Source organism: Gallus gallus, chromosome 1 (assembly GCF_016699485.2).
Source record: "Gallus gallus isolate bGalGal1 chromosome 1, bGalGal1.mat.broiler.GRCg7b, whole genome shotgun sequence".
Lineage (NCBI taxonomy): Eukaryota > Metazoa > Chordata > Aves > Galliformes > Phasianidae > Gallus > Gallus gallus.
In genome coordinates, this window is record NC_052532.1 from 157,857,760 (window position 1) to 157,877,459 (window position 19,700).

The following is a 19,700-nucleotide window of genomic DNA, read 5'->3' on the forward strand; positions in this document are numbered from 1 at the left end:
GGGGGATCTGCAGATTCACGCTTCCAGGAAGGGGAAACAAGGGACCCTGAATAATTAAAAACAGTGGCAACGATCTGAAGATAAACAAACTAATTTAATAAATATGGTATCGAAATGCAAGTTAACACACAACACAGTATAATTAGAATTGAAACTAATAAATCAAATATAATGAGAGAAAGAGTGTCCAAAAAAGCTGAAGGCCTTACACTAATGGCATGTGTTCAGGATGAGCAGCAGTGAGCGAGCCTGATGATTGAAAAGAGGGACATCAGGTGACCCTGCCAGGGGTTATATCTCCTCTCTGAATGCAGAGTCTTCTGGGATATGTAGTTGTTCTCTTTCTGGACAGGTGCCCGGAACTGGAGCATTAACTCTGTAATTCCTAGTGCACTACTTGATGTTCTGATGTGGAATACTGATAACCTAAAATCATAAAACCATGACATGGATGCACTACATTTATGTTTTAGTAAATAAGACAGCGAATAAAGGCCTTAACCTTATACTGTAGTAAAATAATAATTTACAGACTACTTTATCTTAACTCTTATGTAGTCTGATACAGTCAGTGATGTTTTTAACTGGAGGAATTTGCATTCAGTCTTGCAGAGAGGCACAACTGACCTAACCAAGTCAGTGTGGATAGAGAGATTTCATCTACACAGTCTCCTTGGTCAAATGTGGATTGCTAGCACTGATGAAAATTCCAACCTGCCCCTTGGTTTCCATCTGGCAGATTTCTTTTCTGACAAAGTATTTCTCTGTTGCTCTTTCCGGCATACTGAAAGGTAGAAAAGGGCACAAAGGGGCCTAAACAAAAGACTGGATAAGGTCTTTGATATTTTCGGTGAAATAATTTTGAAAGGCAAACCTCATTAAGAAATGCTAGAAAGGCATTACTCAACTGTTTTCACAAGCTATAACAACTCACATCAAAGGCACTCTGTTCTTCTGAGGTTGGTTTGTCAAACTGAATTTAAAAATGTCTTTTCTGATTAGTTATCAAAGGTTTGTAATGATAGCACTGAGATAAATGCTTTTGATCCAACTAGTCATGATTTCTCCTTTCTCCTACTTTGCTGGAAAAAAAGTGTTTTGCAGATGAGATTTGGCTCTATCAAATAGTGTTCTTGTATTCCTTATGTATGTTGTAGTTTCCATAGAAATAAATAGGAAGTGTTACTTTTGGAGTGATGTAAGAGTGTGTGTGGTGTATGCACATATATATATATATATGTTTAGGAATCTATGTCCATCTTAACGTAAAAAGAAGTCACCAAATCCTGAAAAAAAACTAAACTTTCAGCTCAGAGAAGACTAAATTCATATCTACTCACAGTATCTGAATAAATTGAAATTTAGACTATTGAGGAATAGAAATATATAACATCACCAGAGGCCAAACTTTCATTATGTACCACGGAGATAAAGTACTCAGTACTGAATGCTATTTTTTCCTTGTTGACCTTTCCCTGTCAACAGTGATAATTATAAAAGAAATTCAAACAGTTTTAATAGGATGCACCTCCATAGACTGAGATACAGTTCAGTAAACAGAATATTCCCAAATCAAAAGTGAATGAAGATATGCTTAGTATGTGATTATTATCACTATGCTTACTTCTCAAGCTTTCTTCTTAATCATGGAATATTGAAAATAAAGTCTTAAAGTATTGTAGGCACTTGAATGCTACTAAGAGTTACGACATCTGCAAGAAGCCTACAGATGCCAGTTATTTGGGAGAAATAGGAAAGATGCGTTGGTTGTGAATTTAGACCTTTTGTGGATTGTACACATTGTATCCCAGTAGTAAATGTATAGTAAAAGAGAAGGTAGAAGTAGTACAGAGCATTTAGGTAAGGTAAAGTTACTAAGATAGTACTGTAAATTAACAATGTAAAATTAAAAAATAAAAATAAAAAATTGAGGAACACTAACTTGTTAAATTCAGTCACTGAATTGTCTTTAGTGTCTGTATTCTAAAGGTATATGCACATGAAAATGAAAATCTGCTTACAAGTGTATTCAACAAATCACTCAAATTGGATGTGGTACCTGTTAACTGAGAGATATAAGAGTAGCCCTTGCAGTTGCAGGGCTTATATTTTATCACAGTAATGACAGATTATCACACTTTTTTAGAGAAATTGATTATACCTTTCCATGCAGAAATTTTTATATCTGAACTGTTACCAAGAAGGGTAAAGTTACAAAAAAAAAAAAAAAAAAAAGTCATCTAATTAAAAAAGACGGAGCACTGAAAAGAAAGAGTTCTAAATGTCTTGGGATGTAAGTATGTCAAAAACTTCAGTTAGTTGCACAGTATCCTGGACATTCAGCACTGTTTGCAGTGTTGCTGTTCCACAGTTATTTTGATCTAGAGTGAGTAACTGTGGATTACAGACTTTAGCAGAAGAGTGAAAACATTTCCTAACTGAAGTGTCCAGGCTCAACCACAGTGTTTTAAAATTATTCAGTTTTATTGAATTATTCAGCTTTCAACTTTTATTTGTCTGAACTTGACCTTTGTGAAATAAAATTTTATTGCTAATCTAATAAATCATAGAATTGTTCAGGTTGGAAAAGACCTTCAAGATCATCAAGTCCAGCTGCAGCCTAACCATACTGCCCTAACTCAAACAACCCTCTGCTAAATCATATCCCTGAGCACCACATCCAAATGGTTTTTAAACACATCCAGGGATGTTAACTCAACCACCTCCCTGGGGAGCCTATTCCAGTGCTCAACAACTCATCCTATAAAGAAATTTTTTCTGATATCCAACTTAGACCTCCCGTGGTGCAACTTGAGGCCATTTCCCCTCATCCTGTCACCTGTCGGCCATCCAACCAGGATGAGGAGGAGGAGGATAAGAAACGTTATAGACAGTTGTGTGAGGTCTCAAGGTCTCTATCCCTTGTTCTCATGGTGGACTTCAACTTCCTAGATATCTGCTGGAATTATAATACAGCAGGGAGGGAATAGTCCCAGAGGTTCCTGGAGTGTGTGGGAGATAACTTCCTGACACAGTTGAAGGAGCCAATAGGGGGAAGCAAAATCCTGGACTATTACTTGCTTAGATATAAACACAATCAAAACCTAAAATGATAGCCCCAAAATCTGATTTGGGAAATAAATTTTATTCTGTTCTGAACAGTTGTTTTAACAGAAACTAGATAGCTGACTGAAACTGTGATCAGTTTTTATGAACAATATATGTTTCCCTATTGGCAACTCAGAGGTGCTTTTGGATATATTTTACTAGCTGTCTTAACTGAAGCAGGCAAATTGTGAGAAGTAGATTGTGTTTTTGCAGTGGAAATTTCCAGTACTTTCTGTATATAGCATAGGATAAGTAACCTTTTACAAAGAAAACTCCTGAACAGAGTAAAATTGACACTGGGGTGTTCTGATCTAGGTAGAATTGGCACAGGTGCTAGGGTAAAGAAGAGACAGAACAAGTGAAAATATTGTCCTCCTATCGCTATAAAAAGTGCAGGACATACCCAAAGGTTGGTATAAATTGTAACCGTAGCTATGGAAGTGTAATGTAGCAACAGCATCAGAAGATTGTGAGCCTGAGACGCTCAGCCAATGAGTGCCAGGAGAGGCTTTACTTGCACTGGACCCAGGGGATATAATGGGATGGATTTCATTGACTAGTTGCGCATTTTCTCCCTTGTCAGTAGGGGCTATGCTCTCATTATTGCAGTAATGAATAAACTGCTCTTCACAGAGATCTTTGCTTGATTAGAAATCTTTGATCTTGAGTGTGTTTCTCACAAAATGAAAACCAGTGGTTCACAGCAAACTTTCATGCCAGAAAAAATAGGCAGTTATTCCTTCTGTTAGTTAGATTAGGGGAACACATGATGGTTCTCACTGAGCCCTGCAGAAGTTTTAGTACTTTGCATTTTTTATAACAGTGTGAAGTGTTTATTTGTCCAAATATTTACGTAGAATTCTATCTCAGGACTGTATACCACTGTCTCCACTTTTAGGAATTAATTCACATATTTACATGAAACTATCTACTGCCATTTGAACTGACTTGTGAACTCTGGCAGTCTTCTCTGGTAGGGCATGTTTTTTTCTCCTACATACAGTGAACAGCCATCACTGTCTATGTGTAACTCAGCCAAATCCTAGATCTTCTCTGCAAATAACAGTAACATCCTTGCAGACACTTAGATTTATATTCATGTAAATGGATTTGGATCAAGTGTTAACATGTTCTTTTAGTGCTGTTCTTAAGCTCTTTTTCTCTGATAAAGAGGAACAGTACAGTAGTGGCTGGCCAACTGAACTGTTCCTTAGGCTCTGCTTGCCACCTTGAACATAAAGCAGTTTAAAAAATGTGGACGTCGACAGATTAACCCTTACATGAGGAGTCTTAATTGTGAATTTGTCCCACCTATGGATACATGATAATTGTTTACAAAAGTAAATATCTCAAGTCTGGATACTCAGACGCTTTAATATCTTCTCCGTTATATTTCTCTCTACTTGAAACTTTGGCAAATAAAAGTATATCTGTCAGGCAGGACCAAAATATCTCATGACTTCTGTGACATATTTAGTGATGGTATTACACTTTCTTTATCCATCTGCATGCATGTCAAGGAAATATAATGGTGAATGCACATTTAAGTAGCTCTGAATTCAAGGACTGCTTAGGACAGTAAAAGCTTCCAAATGAATAACTACTTCCCACAGACAGTTTTTGCATCCTAAATTACTCAGTGGTTGGACTTTCAAATAGCCTGTCTATTAATTAATCTTCCAACACTGTAGAAAAGGCAATAGACTGCAAAAGGATTCATATAAGATACGGATGCAGCATGGCTATAGAGAGAAAGAGTTATCAGAACCGTTTCCTCCTGGGAAGCATTACAGAAAGAGGGAGGAAACAAGAATCTTGCCTGCAGGTAGTTACAAACACAAAAGAACTGTTTTTTTTTTTAAACCACATTTTTGCCATTTCATATTTAAAATGTTTTCTGAGGTTTTCCAGGACTTCCGTACAGATCTGAATCCTCATAGTATATTCTGGTGAACAATTGAATACTAGCTCTGCTCATGTGATTTATAAATCTATAGAGAAAAATCTATGTATAATCACAGGGGCTTTTGACAGTTTATGCTGTAATCAAAGAACAACGATAACCATTTCCAGAATGAAAATATCTTAATTCCTGTGGAGCTGAGCAAAGCACTAAATAGAATATGGATTTGGTAATAATATTAAAATTATCTATGTTTACTGATCAGATGAAATTCATACAATTTTGAGAAAGAATATTTTGTTTTTCTCCCATTTGTTAAAGTCAGCTTAAAATACACAAGCAAACAAAAAAAAAATCCACAACCAATAAAATAGCAACAACAACAACAACAAATCCTTTAGTTTTACAGTTCTAAGCTGTTATTTTATTAATATTTTATTGTGTATTTTCTTAGATTATATTCAGTTGGAGGTCGAGATGGAAGCTCATGTTTGAGTTCAATGGAATATTATGATCCTCATACAAATAAGTGGAATATGTGTGCTCCAATGTGTAAGAGAAGAGGAGGCGTAGGAGTGGCTACCTGTGATGGCTTTCTTTATGCAGTTGGAGGTCATGATGCTCCTGCTTCTAACCACTGCTCACGACTGCTGGACTATGTAGAAAGGTATCTACTACATGCATTTTTAAAATATATTGTCTGGAAGCATCATTTTCATACTTAAATAATGGTGAAATTTACAGCAGACTTTTTTTTTTCTTTCCCCAAGGACATACTGACTTCCTTTTTATTGTAAAAAATTCTTAGAAGCTTCCAATAGAATAGTCTCGGAGATTATTTTCTTTTCCTTTTTTTCCTCTCACAGTGCTGTTAAATATTAAATTTGACACAAAACTTATCTCTTCTCACTTAACATTTAAGAAATATTTGCTTCTGAATCAAGGCATTACACATTGCAGAGTCATAAAGTAAACTTTGCAGAGAGAAAAATTCAGGCCTGAAATAATTATATAACATAATGATGTAACTAAAGATGTAGCAGAGAAGGAAGATATAATAGATATTTAACAGCACTATCATTTCCCTTCAATGGATATAAGCCTTACATGTTATATTTACATTATCCTGCATTTCACAAGCAGGTATTCTGCAAATTCAAGATCATCCAGTAGGGCAGTGCCACTCATTTTGAAGGTACTCTTCAAATGTTCCACTAAGGTTTGACTTCTTTTTTTTTTTTTTTATTTCTGTTTTTGAATGTTTTGAAGAAGAATACAGTAAAATACACTTTCCAAATATATCCAGGTAGCAAAGTTTAAATCAGGTATATTTGATCAATTGTTTAGTTTAAACATAGAATAGGCATAGATAGGTACCAGGAAAGAGATTTTTTTTTTTTTTTTCCCATTAAGTTTTTTTTTGATTAAGTGTTAAAAATTTATTAAATATCATTTTTGTCTTCTTTTTAATATTGGAATTTACTAGTTATTCAACAAGTAATCCTAAAATTCTACGTTGAAACTTATTCCATATGATTTTCCTCATGCTTAGACTTTTTTCCATATGCAAAGTACTTATGTTCTCCTTATCTCCAACAGATGGAAAGTTAATCAGAGAAATCCCAGGTCTATTTTATCTTTATCTTGATATTTATCTATCTATAAATAGCAATACCCAGAATTTTTCATGAAGTAAATCTATATTAGTAATAAAATCATAGTCATAAAGAAGGGACCCACAAGGATCATGGAGTCCAATTCCTAATAGCTAGTAGTGACAATATTTACAAGTACAAAATCTTTACTACTTTCTCTGTTTATTGGTACTTATAAAGAAGTTTTTTTTCCTTCCAATTTTGACAAGAAAATCCTTCAAAAACAAACCCTTTTCCATTCCGTCTGATTTTTTCAGAGTGTGTAATAGCAATGAATTAACCACATATACTTTATCTATCTGGTGTCTGAATTGCATTATACAGTATTCTCTGTCTAGGTATTTTTGCACTGATATGAATGATGTGCTTAATGGGCAGTTATCTTCCAGTATAAAAATTAAGACTAACAAGTTAGAACTTGAAAGAATATTAGTTTGCATAGAGTAGATGTGAATTAAATGAAGGTCTCCATTAGAAAATGGGAAATATCTCAAAGCACTCCCAATAACTGACAGATGTATAATATGGCTTCAGTGCATCTACTTTTACATTTGAAAATTCATCTTCCTCCCAAAAAATATTTCCAGTGACTTAGACCAAAGTCTAATAAGTGTTTATTATAAGTTTTATTATATTATCTCATATATCCCTGAAAGTTTTACCTTCTGTAAAAATATTTTTGACATTACTTAAATCTAGTGACAACAGATTTGTGTTTTTTGAATGATGCTGTTAAATCCTACTCAATACTAGTTAAGACATCTAGTTTGTCTCCCAGCTTCTTATGTTGATGCAATTTTAAAGTATTTCTTATGATACTGAATATTTAAAAGCAAAGTAGTTACATTTGTCTGCCTTTCGGAAGCTGGGAAAGCACCTTTTTAAAGGTAAAATCAGTAATCTCTAAGAATTATAAAATTTGGAGATATTTTGACAGTGAAGCAATACTTGAAAAAGAATGATGCTTGCTCTAAATGTGATAGCTATTGACAAGTTAAACAAGTTATCTATAGATTTTTTCCCTTTCTCACCTGATTTCAAATTCATTTCTTTCCACATTAATGAACTTCATTGTAAACCTTCTCAATTTAGGGAATACCCAGTTATTGTAAAACCAAAAAGTACAGTTTTTTTTTTTTTTAGCAAAAGAAAAAAATATAAGAAAACTCAGACTTTTTTGGACAATTACAGAATGAACGAACAAACACACCTTGACCAAATAATTTTTCAATTCTATGCTGCTGATAGAATTACATTTTAAGGATTTTGTTTAGCTCGTGGGTGTCCAATCTTTTGGCTTGCCTGGAACACGTTTTGTGAAGAGGAATTGTCTTAGGCTGCCAATAAAATATATAATATAGTCAATGTATATAACTAACAAAACTTATTTTATTTTAAAATACTTTTTATTAAAACATAAAAAAAGAGAGCAAAAAAAAAACATAAAATCAGTGGGATCAAGTGGGACTTTGTTTTTGTGAAAGTAATGCATTGGTCTGGTTCAGTGGAGGTGGTTGCAATTCTTCATGAGCTCTCAAGGTGTTTGTCAAGAGATTTTGGATGAAATTTTATTATTGCTGTTCTTCATCCTTGAAAACAGTTGTTCACAAATGTACTTATTGCCAAAAAGGAATGACATGAATAAGATGTGATTGTGAAGTGAGGAATATTTTTCCCTAGCAAGACAGTGTCACATTCTATCCATAAGGGGAGGGTCTCAGTAGCAATAGTAATGTAATGATATTATAACAATAGAGAACTTGTAAATAAAAATGATATTTAGCCATCACAGAGTTCCATTTTAGTTATTTTAGATTGTCATTTCCAAAATCTGAGCTACTTTGCACTTATCAAATGACGGAAATCTGCCCAAGACGTTTCATCCTTAAACTGTTTATTTCTCTCAACTGATTGTAAAGTGATTCTACTACATATTATAGATGCTTTAGGATAGAAAAAAGTATTTCTGTCATACTCTGGTGTAATAATCTATTTTGTTATCTGAATGAATTATTCATCACCTAAAAATGAGGTGTCTAGTTTAACCTAATACTCCAGGCTTCCTTAGTAACACACTGAGAGGCACTATCACTAGATTCATTTCAGCTATAGTAGATGTTAAATACACTGAAATGGTCTCTGGTATTAACTGATGTTACATTGTTAATGAACATCTAAGTTAATAGCATAAATTAAGTATTTAATATTTGAATAACTATCATTATGTAATTCTGCTCTCAGTTTTAGAAATTCTGTGACAGTTGTCTCTAAAACTGTACCACTTTCTTCACTTGAAGAGAGATTCTAACTGTAATGAAGTTAAAAACATGAATTCCTGGGGAGGTTTTTTTATATTAGCACAACAGAATATATTTTTTGCACAAATACTTTAATATTCTACAAAAATATGATGATTTATTTCCAATATATACATAAATATATTTATATATTTATGTATTTAAATATATACATAAATATATTATATTAAGATATTGCTCTTCTCAGATCTATGTTATGACACCTTACACCATAAGTAGTTTAGGATTCTTTTTTTTGGGGGGGGGGGGGTTGTTTGTTTGTTTGTTTCAAATAGTTGAATTTTGTTTCAAATAGTCCGTATTCATGGATTTTTGTTTTTTCTGCAAAAGGGCTGTATTTTACATGAAGATCAGCATGAATAAATGCTTAGCTTCTCACTGCACATTCATTTTCCCTTTTACCTTTACCATTAGGTATGATCCAAAAACTGATACATGGACAATGGTGGCTCCACTGAGTATGCCTAGAGATGCTGTTGGTGTCTGTCTCCTTGGTGACAGGTTGTATGCAGTAGGTGGATACGATGGGCAAACGTACCTGAACACTATGGAAGCCTATGACCCTCAAACTAATGAATGGACACAGGTAATTTTCACGTCTGTAATTTTTCTCATGCATTTTTATAATTTCTCAGGAAAAAAAGACTACTTTTATGAAAAATATTTTGGTATCTTAGATTGCTATGACTGTAAAAGTATTCCTAATACTTTTTTTTTTCAGTTATTATGTTAAAAGATTCCTCTTCAGATAGGAAAAAGAGAACTAAGAAACCAGTAGAAGACAGAATAAACCCTCACTAGAAATGTAATCTTTTACCTTTCAGGTAAAACTAGCCCATATCTATTCCATCATTTTTCTTTCTTATGCAGAAGTAATGTTATAAAAATTGTCAAAATGAGTCTGGAATTTTAATTGCTGACAGGCATGTTTTGAAGATGTTTCATGTGAAAATATTTTGTTGGTTTTATGTAGGGAGTTGAGTTATAATTTCATTCTTCAATTTCATTTCCTTCTTTTTGATGGATATTTTGAAATGTTGAAATATATGTATGTTCCTAGTACTGAACTGTATAAGAACAGAACTATTTTCATAGTGCAAAGTGGTGGCAATTGGTGGTGTTGCTGTAAAGAAAAAGTCATAATAGTGCTTGAAAAAATTGGGAATCATAGCAAATACACTTGGACAGATAAACAATACGCAATGCCTCTGCTTTAGTAGTCAGTATCATTAATTACAGTGTTCTATTATAATTATTAAATACCTCAGATGTATTACTCTCAACAAGTGAAGAGATCCAGACTCGCACATAAAGTAATCCTTGCAGAATCTAGAAACAGTGTATAAAGCTGCCAAACTTAATTTAAAGGAAATTTGACTCTGGTTATTAGTATTGAAAATACACAATTTTGGTATTTGTAGTTTTGACTTTTGTCACAGGGACACAGTCTAACAGAATATGGAAACTACTGACATATTAGTAAATCCACAAAACTGATGTCTGCTTTAAAATCGCATTTATTTTTTTTCCTGTTCTCACATTTTCAAGTGAAAGATACAGATACAACATGTGATTAAGTAATTAAAAAGTACAGTACTAGCCCATATTGGAGTTATTTAATCCCATTAGTTTAAAATATTTTGTATTAATATTGACACAACACTTTGACTCTCTCTTGAATGACTAGACTCAATTCAATTTATTTCTGTCTTTTTAATGCAGATGGCTTCCTTAAATATCGGAAGAGCTGGTGCCTGTGTTGTAGTCATCAAGCAACCATGACTTTGTCAGCACTGCTTAGGATTTTACTGACTGTGAAATGATTATTTTTCTATCAAGACAAGAACAACTTCACATGAACATGGATTTACACAATGAATATTGTGTTGATGACAAATTTGAAGAAGCATAAGAGTGAGAAATATGGAGGATTTATACCCAATAAAATCATAAAAATTATTCGTTCTGTGAAGAAGAAAAATGTGTAAGCATTTATATGTAGGCATTCAGTAATACGTTCTGTACTGTTCTCTCAAATGTGTTCCAGAGAATTGGATAATTAAACGCATCAAGGGACAGCTCTACAGAAGAATCAGGAAGGAATTCAAGAGCGGCTTTCAAGGCATTAAGAGTTTTAACAGTGGAAACATAAAAGTATATTTAATGACTTTCAAAATCTGTTTTTTTTTTTTTTTTTTAAGAGAAAAGTATATAATACAATTTTTCTATTCAGGTCTTTTCTTCAAATGGGTTATGGCTTTCCCATCTAGACTGGTAGTTATTTTAAGGAAGACAATTAGGTCTTACTGAAGTGCAGAAAAAGAAAAGTCTGGATATTCAGTTTTCATTTGTAATGATTAAGCTCTTGCGCTACAGAAGAAAAGTAAGAAAAAAAAATAAAAAGAAACCTCCAAGATCATATTTTTGTTCAGATTGTACCTACTTGCATCTTAAAACAGAGTCTATGAGGGAAAAACCTGAGTATTCAATCTAATAATACACAAAGCAAGTCTTTGGCTACAATGAGGTCTTGTTGCAAAAGTGGGAATCAAAAGGGCGATTTCCTAATTCTTTCTTAATTTTGTATTCACTTTAGGCATGTGAGCTCTGATCATGTTGTTTAATGCACCTTCTGTATACTAAAAGCTCATAAGCACATGGAAAATAGATACTATTTCTTCATTACCTTCAGTAACAGATGAACCATAACCAGAAGAGACTATAGAGCCACTTCTCATTTGAATTGACAAATCCAATAACATTGCAAAAGGAATAAAGCAAAACAAAACAAAACAAAACAAAAAAAACCCCTACATTTTGTTTCTTTCTGTCACTCATACCTACACAATGCTGCCTGATTAGTTTGACCAATTTATTACTTTCCACTTAGCTACAAATAGGGAACTGGGAATATATACAAGTGGAATTAGGCAAAATTAGACCATTTTATCTAATAATTTATATACTAATATCCTATGTGCTTCCTGTCAGAGTTGATTATTTCTAGCATCAGTGGTACACTCCGCTTTTGCCTTGACAGTATGTTTGACATTTAAATTTTCAATCTGCTCAGCTAAATCCGTTAGAATACTAAGGCCACTACTAGAATATGAAATTCTGCTGTTCAGAGAGCCACAGGTTCTGGGAACAAAACTACCAAGTATTTCTCTTCTTTAAACCCTTCCTCATCGTTTAGGAAGCATTTCTTGGTCAAAACACTGTAATGTCATTGTACTCTGTCGCTAGTAATTTTGAGAAAGAATCCTGGTTACAGTTAAAAGAGCTTTCCTAGTACAAACCAGTTAAGCTGGAAAAAGATATAGAATTTCCTACTTTGTACATCAATGAAGATTTATCTAATCCTTTTAAGAGCATTAGCATGCATGGAGATCTTTGCTTCCTGACACAAAATGAACATCAGTTCTGAAGTCTAAGTATGCCACTTTAATTCTTTTCTCTACTAATAAGAAATCATCTGCAAAATATTTAATGGTTTTTTTTTTTTTTTTTTTTGCAATCTGTTAGCATTTGAACTGCAATTACAGTATTTCTTCTGCAAACAAGCATATTTATTTTTCTCCCACTGTAACACCTTGTTTAGTAACAGATGTTACGGCTCTACACATTTTGCTTCACAAAAAAATAAGCTTTTGAGACCAAATCATGAAGGTTCTAGAAATGTAATTGCAATTAAATATGACATTAACATGCAGTAGTCCTATACAAATACCTAATAAATTTTAAAATGTAATTTTAATTCTATTCCCAGAGATACCTTTTGATTATATTCATACACAATATAAATATGTTTGCTCTAATGCTGGCCTTCAAGAAATATTTTTTATAATTGAAGTCTAGCAGATATTACTTTTTTTTTTTTTTTTTCTCTGCTTTGATCATTTTTATCTTTGGTTTATTCTCAATCTCTTTTTTATTTTCAATTTAACTTTATTCTCCAAATTTGGCTTTTAGGCGTTTTTTTTGTTTGTTTGTTTGTTTGTTTGTTGTGTGTGTGTGTGTGTGTGTGTGTGTGTGTTTTTATGTCTGTATCTTTTCTTCTGGACTTTTTCCTAAAAAGAATGTATGGAGCCATTTTTAATGAGATTTTAAGTTTCCGTTGCCATTGTGTTTACTCTACTCCTATTAAAACAATGATATTTTTATCTGTGAATTGAAATGGAATAAATTTAAATCAAAATGATATATAACTTAAATCCTTGGTCCTATGTTCAATTCACATCCCTTTCTTATATACAAGTGTTAAAATTGCTTGTAATAGTCTGCTGTGTGCTAAATGGTATTGCAGGTGCAGGAAAAAGCCAGATTGTCTCATCATTGTCTATCTAAACATGATACTTGGCTCTCAGATAAATCCCCTGATTTTACAGTGTGAAAAGTAAAGCAGAATAAAATCTTCAACTATTAACTTCAGTGAAAATATAGTTAAATTGCTCAACCCCCCCCTTAAAAAATTTAGTTTCAGAGTTTCTTACAATAAATATCTGTTCCCCTTTTCTTACTCTTCTCCTCTCCCCACCTCCAGATCATTCTGATGTTTTAGAGACTTTGGGCCATTAAGGATATTTCTCCACTGAAGAATTTCTGATGAAAGCATCAAGTGCAATAGTACAATATACTGGTAGCCATTTCCTTACCACTCTATAAAAAGAAGTAGGCATACAAGGCATAACGAATAATGGCTTATTTTTCTTTTTCAAAATGAGTCTTCTTTGATATATTGTCAGCATTTTAAAATTCAGTATATTTAATAATAAATGTAAACTCTAAAAATATAAACACTTCTTAATAGAGAGCTTTACAGAGCTGTATTTTCAGACACGCATAATTCATCATTCTCCCATTGCTGGCATCCAGATCTCTTACAGGTGTTCTTAGTCTCCAGTTTTTTTTGTTTGTTTGTTTGTTTGTTTGTTTGTTTGTTTCCAGTCCAAGGGACATCTAAAGTTGCTTGAATAAAATATCAAAGGCAATATTCACAACTCATTTTGAAACTTCTGTATGGTGTACACAAATGAGAAATCAGGATCACAGAGTGTTCATAGAGCACATTTCCATCCTTGATAGAAAGTTTGATTCAAGATTAGTCTTTCTACCATTTATAGTATCTTATGCAATCTGGATGATATTTATCAAAATATTAGAAGAGGTAATACTGTGAGAAGGATAATAAAATAGGAAAAAAAAAACCAACAACAATATCTAAGAAATGTGAAAAGAATATTAGGAGAATAGATTTTTGTTTCTTGAAAGAAAACAATCATTGTTCCCAATAGAAGCCATTTGATTTTAGGAAAATAACTTCGCTACCAATTTACTGGCTCATAAATTGAAATATTTGAAAGAAGTAATTTCTTCTATTTTTTTATTTATTTTTTAAATAAAATAGGAACTTCGTACATCCAGTAAAAAAGAAAAAAAAATATTAGTTATCCCAAAGTGATACTAAAAATCTCAATATTGAAAACGGTGGCTCAAATATATCTTAGAAATTAGCAACTAGTTACATAATTTAAATCCTGAGAATATAGAAATGTTGGATGTTTTTGAATTTGCTATACCAAGCAGATGTACATATGCTAGGTAATATGGGCTCAGTGCCAACTCAAAAGAGAATCTAAATATTTAAAAGTAGTTTACAAAATATTTTTGTTTAAAAATAGATTATCCATGCAATAAATTTGTTCTAACTTAAATTAGAATGTATAAAATATTCAGCAGAATAATTATTCTTCAGCCTTATACTCAATCTGCTGTAAAGCTTTTCAAATTGGCACAACCTTATATTTCTGTTCTAACTCCCCTGCAATGAACAGGGCACCTACAGCTAAACCAGATTGCTCAGAGCCTGGTCTAGCCTAACCATGAATGTATCCAAGGACAAGGCTTCCACCACATCTATGGGAAACCTGTTCCCATACCTCACCACTCTTATTGTAAAGGCTTATTTCTTATATCCAAACAGAATCTTCCCTCTTTTAGTTTGAAACTACCTCCCCTTGTCGTATAACCACAGACCCCGCTAAAGAGTCTGTCCTCTTCTTTCTCATAGTCTCCATTTAGATACTGAAAGGCTGCGATCAGGTCTCCCCAGAGCCTCCCCTTCTCTTCTCCAGGCTGAACAGCCTCAGCTCTCTCAGCCTGTCCTTAACAGGACAGTTTCAAACATTGGATCATTTTTGTGGCCTCTCTCTGAGCACATTTGAAAAGATCTGTGTCTCTCTTGTACTGATGACTCCTCATATGAACACATTACTTGATGTGAGATCTCACCAGTGCAGAGCAGAGGGGCAGGATCACCTCCCTTGACCTGCTGGGCAGGTCTTGAAGCTTAGTTGCTCAAATTTTAAAATATTACCTTGATTTTTCAGTAAGTGTCACATATAGTGAGCATAAGTGTGAGAGCAAGTCAATTAATATGTATAGATACTGGCATGATGTGGGTATGTATGGAAAATGCTAACTTTCAGAAATCCCTTTTACCATGAAAATTAGCTTTTGTTCTTTACTTCAGTTAGAAATTTGTTCTGTAAGCAAGTCATGACTAAATCTGTCTTACTTTGCAGAGATATTTTTTATAAAAATAATTTACTGTAGTTGCTACTACGTAATATAGTGTTCTTGATTTTATTTTTCTTTCTGATGGTAAGATCATAGTATCATAGAATCATAGAATGGCCTGGGTTGAAAAGGATAATAATGATCACCTAGTTTCAAACTCCTTGCTGTGTGCAGGGTTGCCAACCACTAGACCAGGCTGCCCACAGAGCCACATCCAGCCTGGCCTTGAATGCCCCCAGGGATGGGGCATCCACAACCTCCTTGGGCAACCTGTTCCAGTGTTTCACCACCCTCAGAGTGAAAAACTTCCTCCTAATATCTAACCTAAATCTCCCCTGTCTTAGTTTAAAACCATTCTCCCTTGTCTTATCACTATCCACACACATAAACAGTCATAAACAGATATCAGCACTTCTGTAGAGATTTGGACAGCACACAGTATTTCTCAGACTGATTCATCTCATTCTAAAAGTATATTTATCTCTGTTGACTGAAAAAAGATTATACAATGTCTAGTTCAGATACAGATGTTCACACAGTAGACATCTAAAATAGCTTGGGATGGAAGGGAGCTTAAAGACCATCCAGTCCCAACCTCTCTGCCACAGGCAGGGCTGCCACTCACCAGATCAGGCTGTCCAGGAGCAATTATCCAACTTGGCCCTGAACACCTCCAAGTTTGGGGCATCCACAGCTTCTCTGGATGGCTGGTTCCAGCACCACCCTCTGAGTAAAGAATTTCCTCTTAACATCTAAAATAAATGTCCCCTTTTTCAGTTTAAAATTGTTCCCCTTTGTCCTTCATGTCAGACTATCCAAAAGGTAGCTTTTCATCTTGTTTATAAGCTCCCTTCAAATACTGAAAGCCTGCAACAAGGTCTTCCTGAAGTCTTCTCCAGGCTAAGCAAGTCCAGAAGAATACTTAGAAGGAACTGGTTACACAAACTCTTATTTCAAATAACTGTGACAGGAGTTCTATTTAGCACATAAATACAAAAATCAGCTGTATATAAACAAATATATTTCTTAATTAACCAACAAGGAGAAGTATCATTCATTAAGTTGAATCTGCAGCTCCTGGTTTCCTAAGATTATAGCTTAACATAACGGAGGGCTAAGTCTTCCCTACAAGTTGATGAGTTTAAGTAGGCACAATGTGGTTAGCAGTATATCATAAATATTAACTAAATATTAACCTTTCAGTGCTGACCCTGAGAATGCAGCTGTTTGCAGGTGTATTATACAAATTTTCCATCAAATTGATCCAGTTAGAAGTCTGAACCTGAAATGGAAATCATTATCTTGGAATGCTACAGTATAAGTGTGTTTAGTGTGGTAGGGAACTACAGAGCAAAATAAGGGTACAATGATTTGGAATGTATGAGAATCAATATGTTATAAAATGTACAAATACAGATGTAAATACATTAAATTAAGCTGTGCTGAGTTTTGCAATATTTGCAAGAAATTTACTGAATGTTATGCTTTTACCGTGGTCTATCATATCTCGAACATGTGTGTACAGAATGCAATTGAAAATATAGAGCACAATGTTAAATTGTGGTAGCCAAGCTTTGTTTGACACAACTTGTTTTTAAGGAATTTGAATCCTGAAATTGTCACTGTGCAAAAATAAACATGCTTGTTTTTATGTGTTGCAGAGGTGATTCTATTAAGTTCACATGGGAACAAAATTAGGGTATTTCTTGCATGTTTTAAGCTTCCCTGTACATTATTTCCTTTATGCAAATTCAACTGACAAGATTCTTGTAAGCACTACTATTGAAGTCACTTCTCCTTAAGTCAGACTATCAGGGCCATGATTTAATGACACATAATATCATCAAAAATTCAGCCATTTTTTCTTTTGTTTTTCATCTTTTTCTGATGTCCTATTTGAAACACAATCAAAAACTCATCCACTTAAAAGAAATTATTAAAAAGTCTCCATATGCAACTCTGTGGTCAAGGACCTAATTACAGTAAAAGACATACACTACAAGTGAGTGACCGCACTTGAGATATTGATCAATAAGTAAAAAATCCTCAGTGGCAAAGAAAATATTCAGGCAGAACAACTGGATTATATCACAGTCAGAATGTTTACCAGGATGAAAGAATATATTATAGCATTTAGGAGAACTTCATGTTTCTTTGGCCCATTTATGAACTTCAGATTTATTCTAACTTCATCCTACAGATCCAGCTGCATGCTCTGTTGCATAGGTAGACAGTTCAGATGGATGAATAGTTCAAAGTGACCAAGATTCAATCCCTTTGTTTTCCCCCAGCTTTAAATGTGTAACCTGGAAGAATTACGTATTCCCTGTTCTTTAAGTCAACAGCTGGGAAATGTGGATCATAATATATACCTTATGCAGCATTTATGAGAAGACATACTGAAACATTTTGATGAAGATAAACGAGGGATGCATGACAGATAGAAGTCCTGCCAAAGTCAAATATGAATAGAGACTCTTGAAGCATGAAGAATGCGTATACTAGAATTTGAATTAAGTGATTTAAAACTCCTTGGAGAGACAAATAGTCTAGATATGACTGCTCTGATAAGCATGAATTTTGAATAACTGATATGAGAGTTTCTAAGGTGGACAGTTAAACTGTAGAACTTTTGCTGAGAACATACTTCTCTTAAGTATGTTCTCTTAATCACTTTCTTCTTTTAATCTAACTGCTGTGGTGTCAAAAATATATATATTTTTTATGAACTTTATGAACATTATGACTTTACAAAATAAGCAAGAACTTAGTAAACTGAGTTTAATGTTTGAAACAAAGGAACCTTTGCAATAAAAATCACTTTTTCATTGTCTCACATTGCTCTTGAATAGCATACAGTTGAATAATTGGCTAATCATGTATAATTTAAATTAGTTAAAAGAATGCTGTCAATAGTGCCCTAAGCTACATTCTATGTAAATTCTTGTCATTTCTTGACAATGAACTACATGGTCTAACATGACTGGCATACTAAGATAACTTTTTCATAGATAATATAATGGTTTATGGACATTATTCACTGTAGTGCAGATTGGACATACAATTATAGGTCTTGTCTACAATTATGTATCTATGCATACGTATACAATTATATACCTATGCCGACCTTGACTTCAGCAAGGCTTTTGACACTGTCTCCCAGAGCATCCTCATAGGTAAGTTTAGAAAGTGTAGCACAAATAACACAGTGAGGTGGATCGATCAGTGACAGAGTCGACTTGGAGGCCTGTAGCTAGTGGTAATTCTCAGGGGTCAGTACTGGGTCCGATCTTGTTTAATATATCATCAATGACCTTGATGAAGGGATAGAATGTACCCTCAGCAAGTTTGATGATGATACAAATCTGGGAGGAGTGACCAGAAGGCTGTGCTGCCATTCAGCAAGACCTGGACAGGCTGGAGAGCTGGGTAAAGGGGAACCTGATGAGATTCAACAATGGCAAGAGTGGAGTTCTACACCTTGGGAGGAATAACTGCGTACATCAGTACAGGTTAGGTGCTGATCTGTTGTAGAGGAGCTCTGCAGAGAAGAACTTGAGAGTCTTGGTGGACAACAGATTTACCATGAGCCAGCAATGTGCCCTGATGGCCAAGAAGACCAATGTTATTCTGGGGTGCATTAAAAAAATCATTGGCCAGCAGGTTGAGGCAGGTGATACTCTCCCTCTACTCTGCCTTGGTGAGGCCACATCTGAAGTACTGTTCTAGTCTCCTCAGTTCAAGAAAAGGGAAATTTCAGTGAGCAGGCACAAAGGCCACAAAGGTGATTAGGGACCTGGAGCATCTCCCTTATGAGGAAAGGCTGAGAGATCTGGGCCTGTTCATCAACACTTATAAATATCTAACAGACAGGTGTCTGCAAAGGTCACCCCTAATGGGGCTATTATGGGTGGGACAGGACACTGCCAAGTGGATGGAGCCAGGCTCTTTTCAGTGGTGCCCAGTGACAGGACAAGGTGCAGAGGGAACAAAATAGAACACAGAAAGTGTTAGAAAGCTATCTTAAGACTTTGAAATAAAGGTGATTTGTTGCTTGCTTAATTAACTAGTATTGTTACACTTCTTTTCTATATCTTTTTTTCATACTACTCCAAGTTTTCTGTTCAGTTTTCTGTC

The 19,700-nt window shown here is 34.2% G+C and overlaps 1 protein-coding gene across 2 annotated transcripts in view; it reads left to right on the forward strand.

Annotated features, from left to right (window-relative positions):
* Positions 1-17,214, forward strand: part of KLHL1 (kelch like family member 1) — a 220,507-nt gene extending 203,293 nt beyond the window's left edge. The window contains exons 9-11 of one of the 2 annotated variants that reach the window (XM_416994.7): positions 5,466-5,678; positions 9,399-9,570; positions 10,707-17,214. In XM_416994.7, coding sequence (XP_416994.2) covers positions 5,466-5,678; positions 9,399-9,570; positions 10,707-10,766 — 445 coding nt within the window. In that variant the 3' untranslated portion in view covers positions 10,767-17,214. Of the gene's footprint in view, positions 1-5,465; positions 5,679-9,398; positions 9,571-9,705; positions 9,809-10,706 lie in introns of those variants that run through there. The other variant, XM_040654991.2, reaches the window with a different exon arrangement.
* Positions 17,215-19,700: the final 2,486 nt, after the last annotated feature.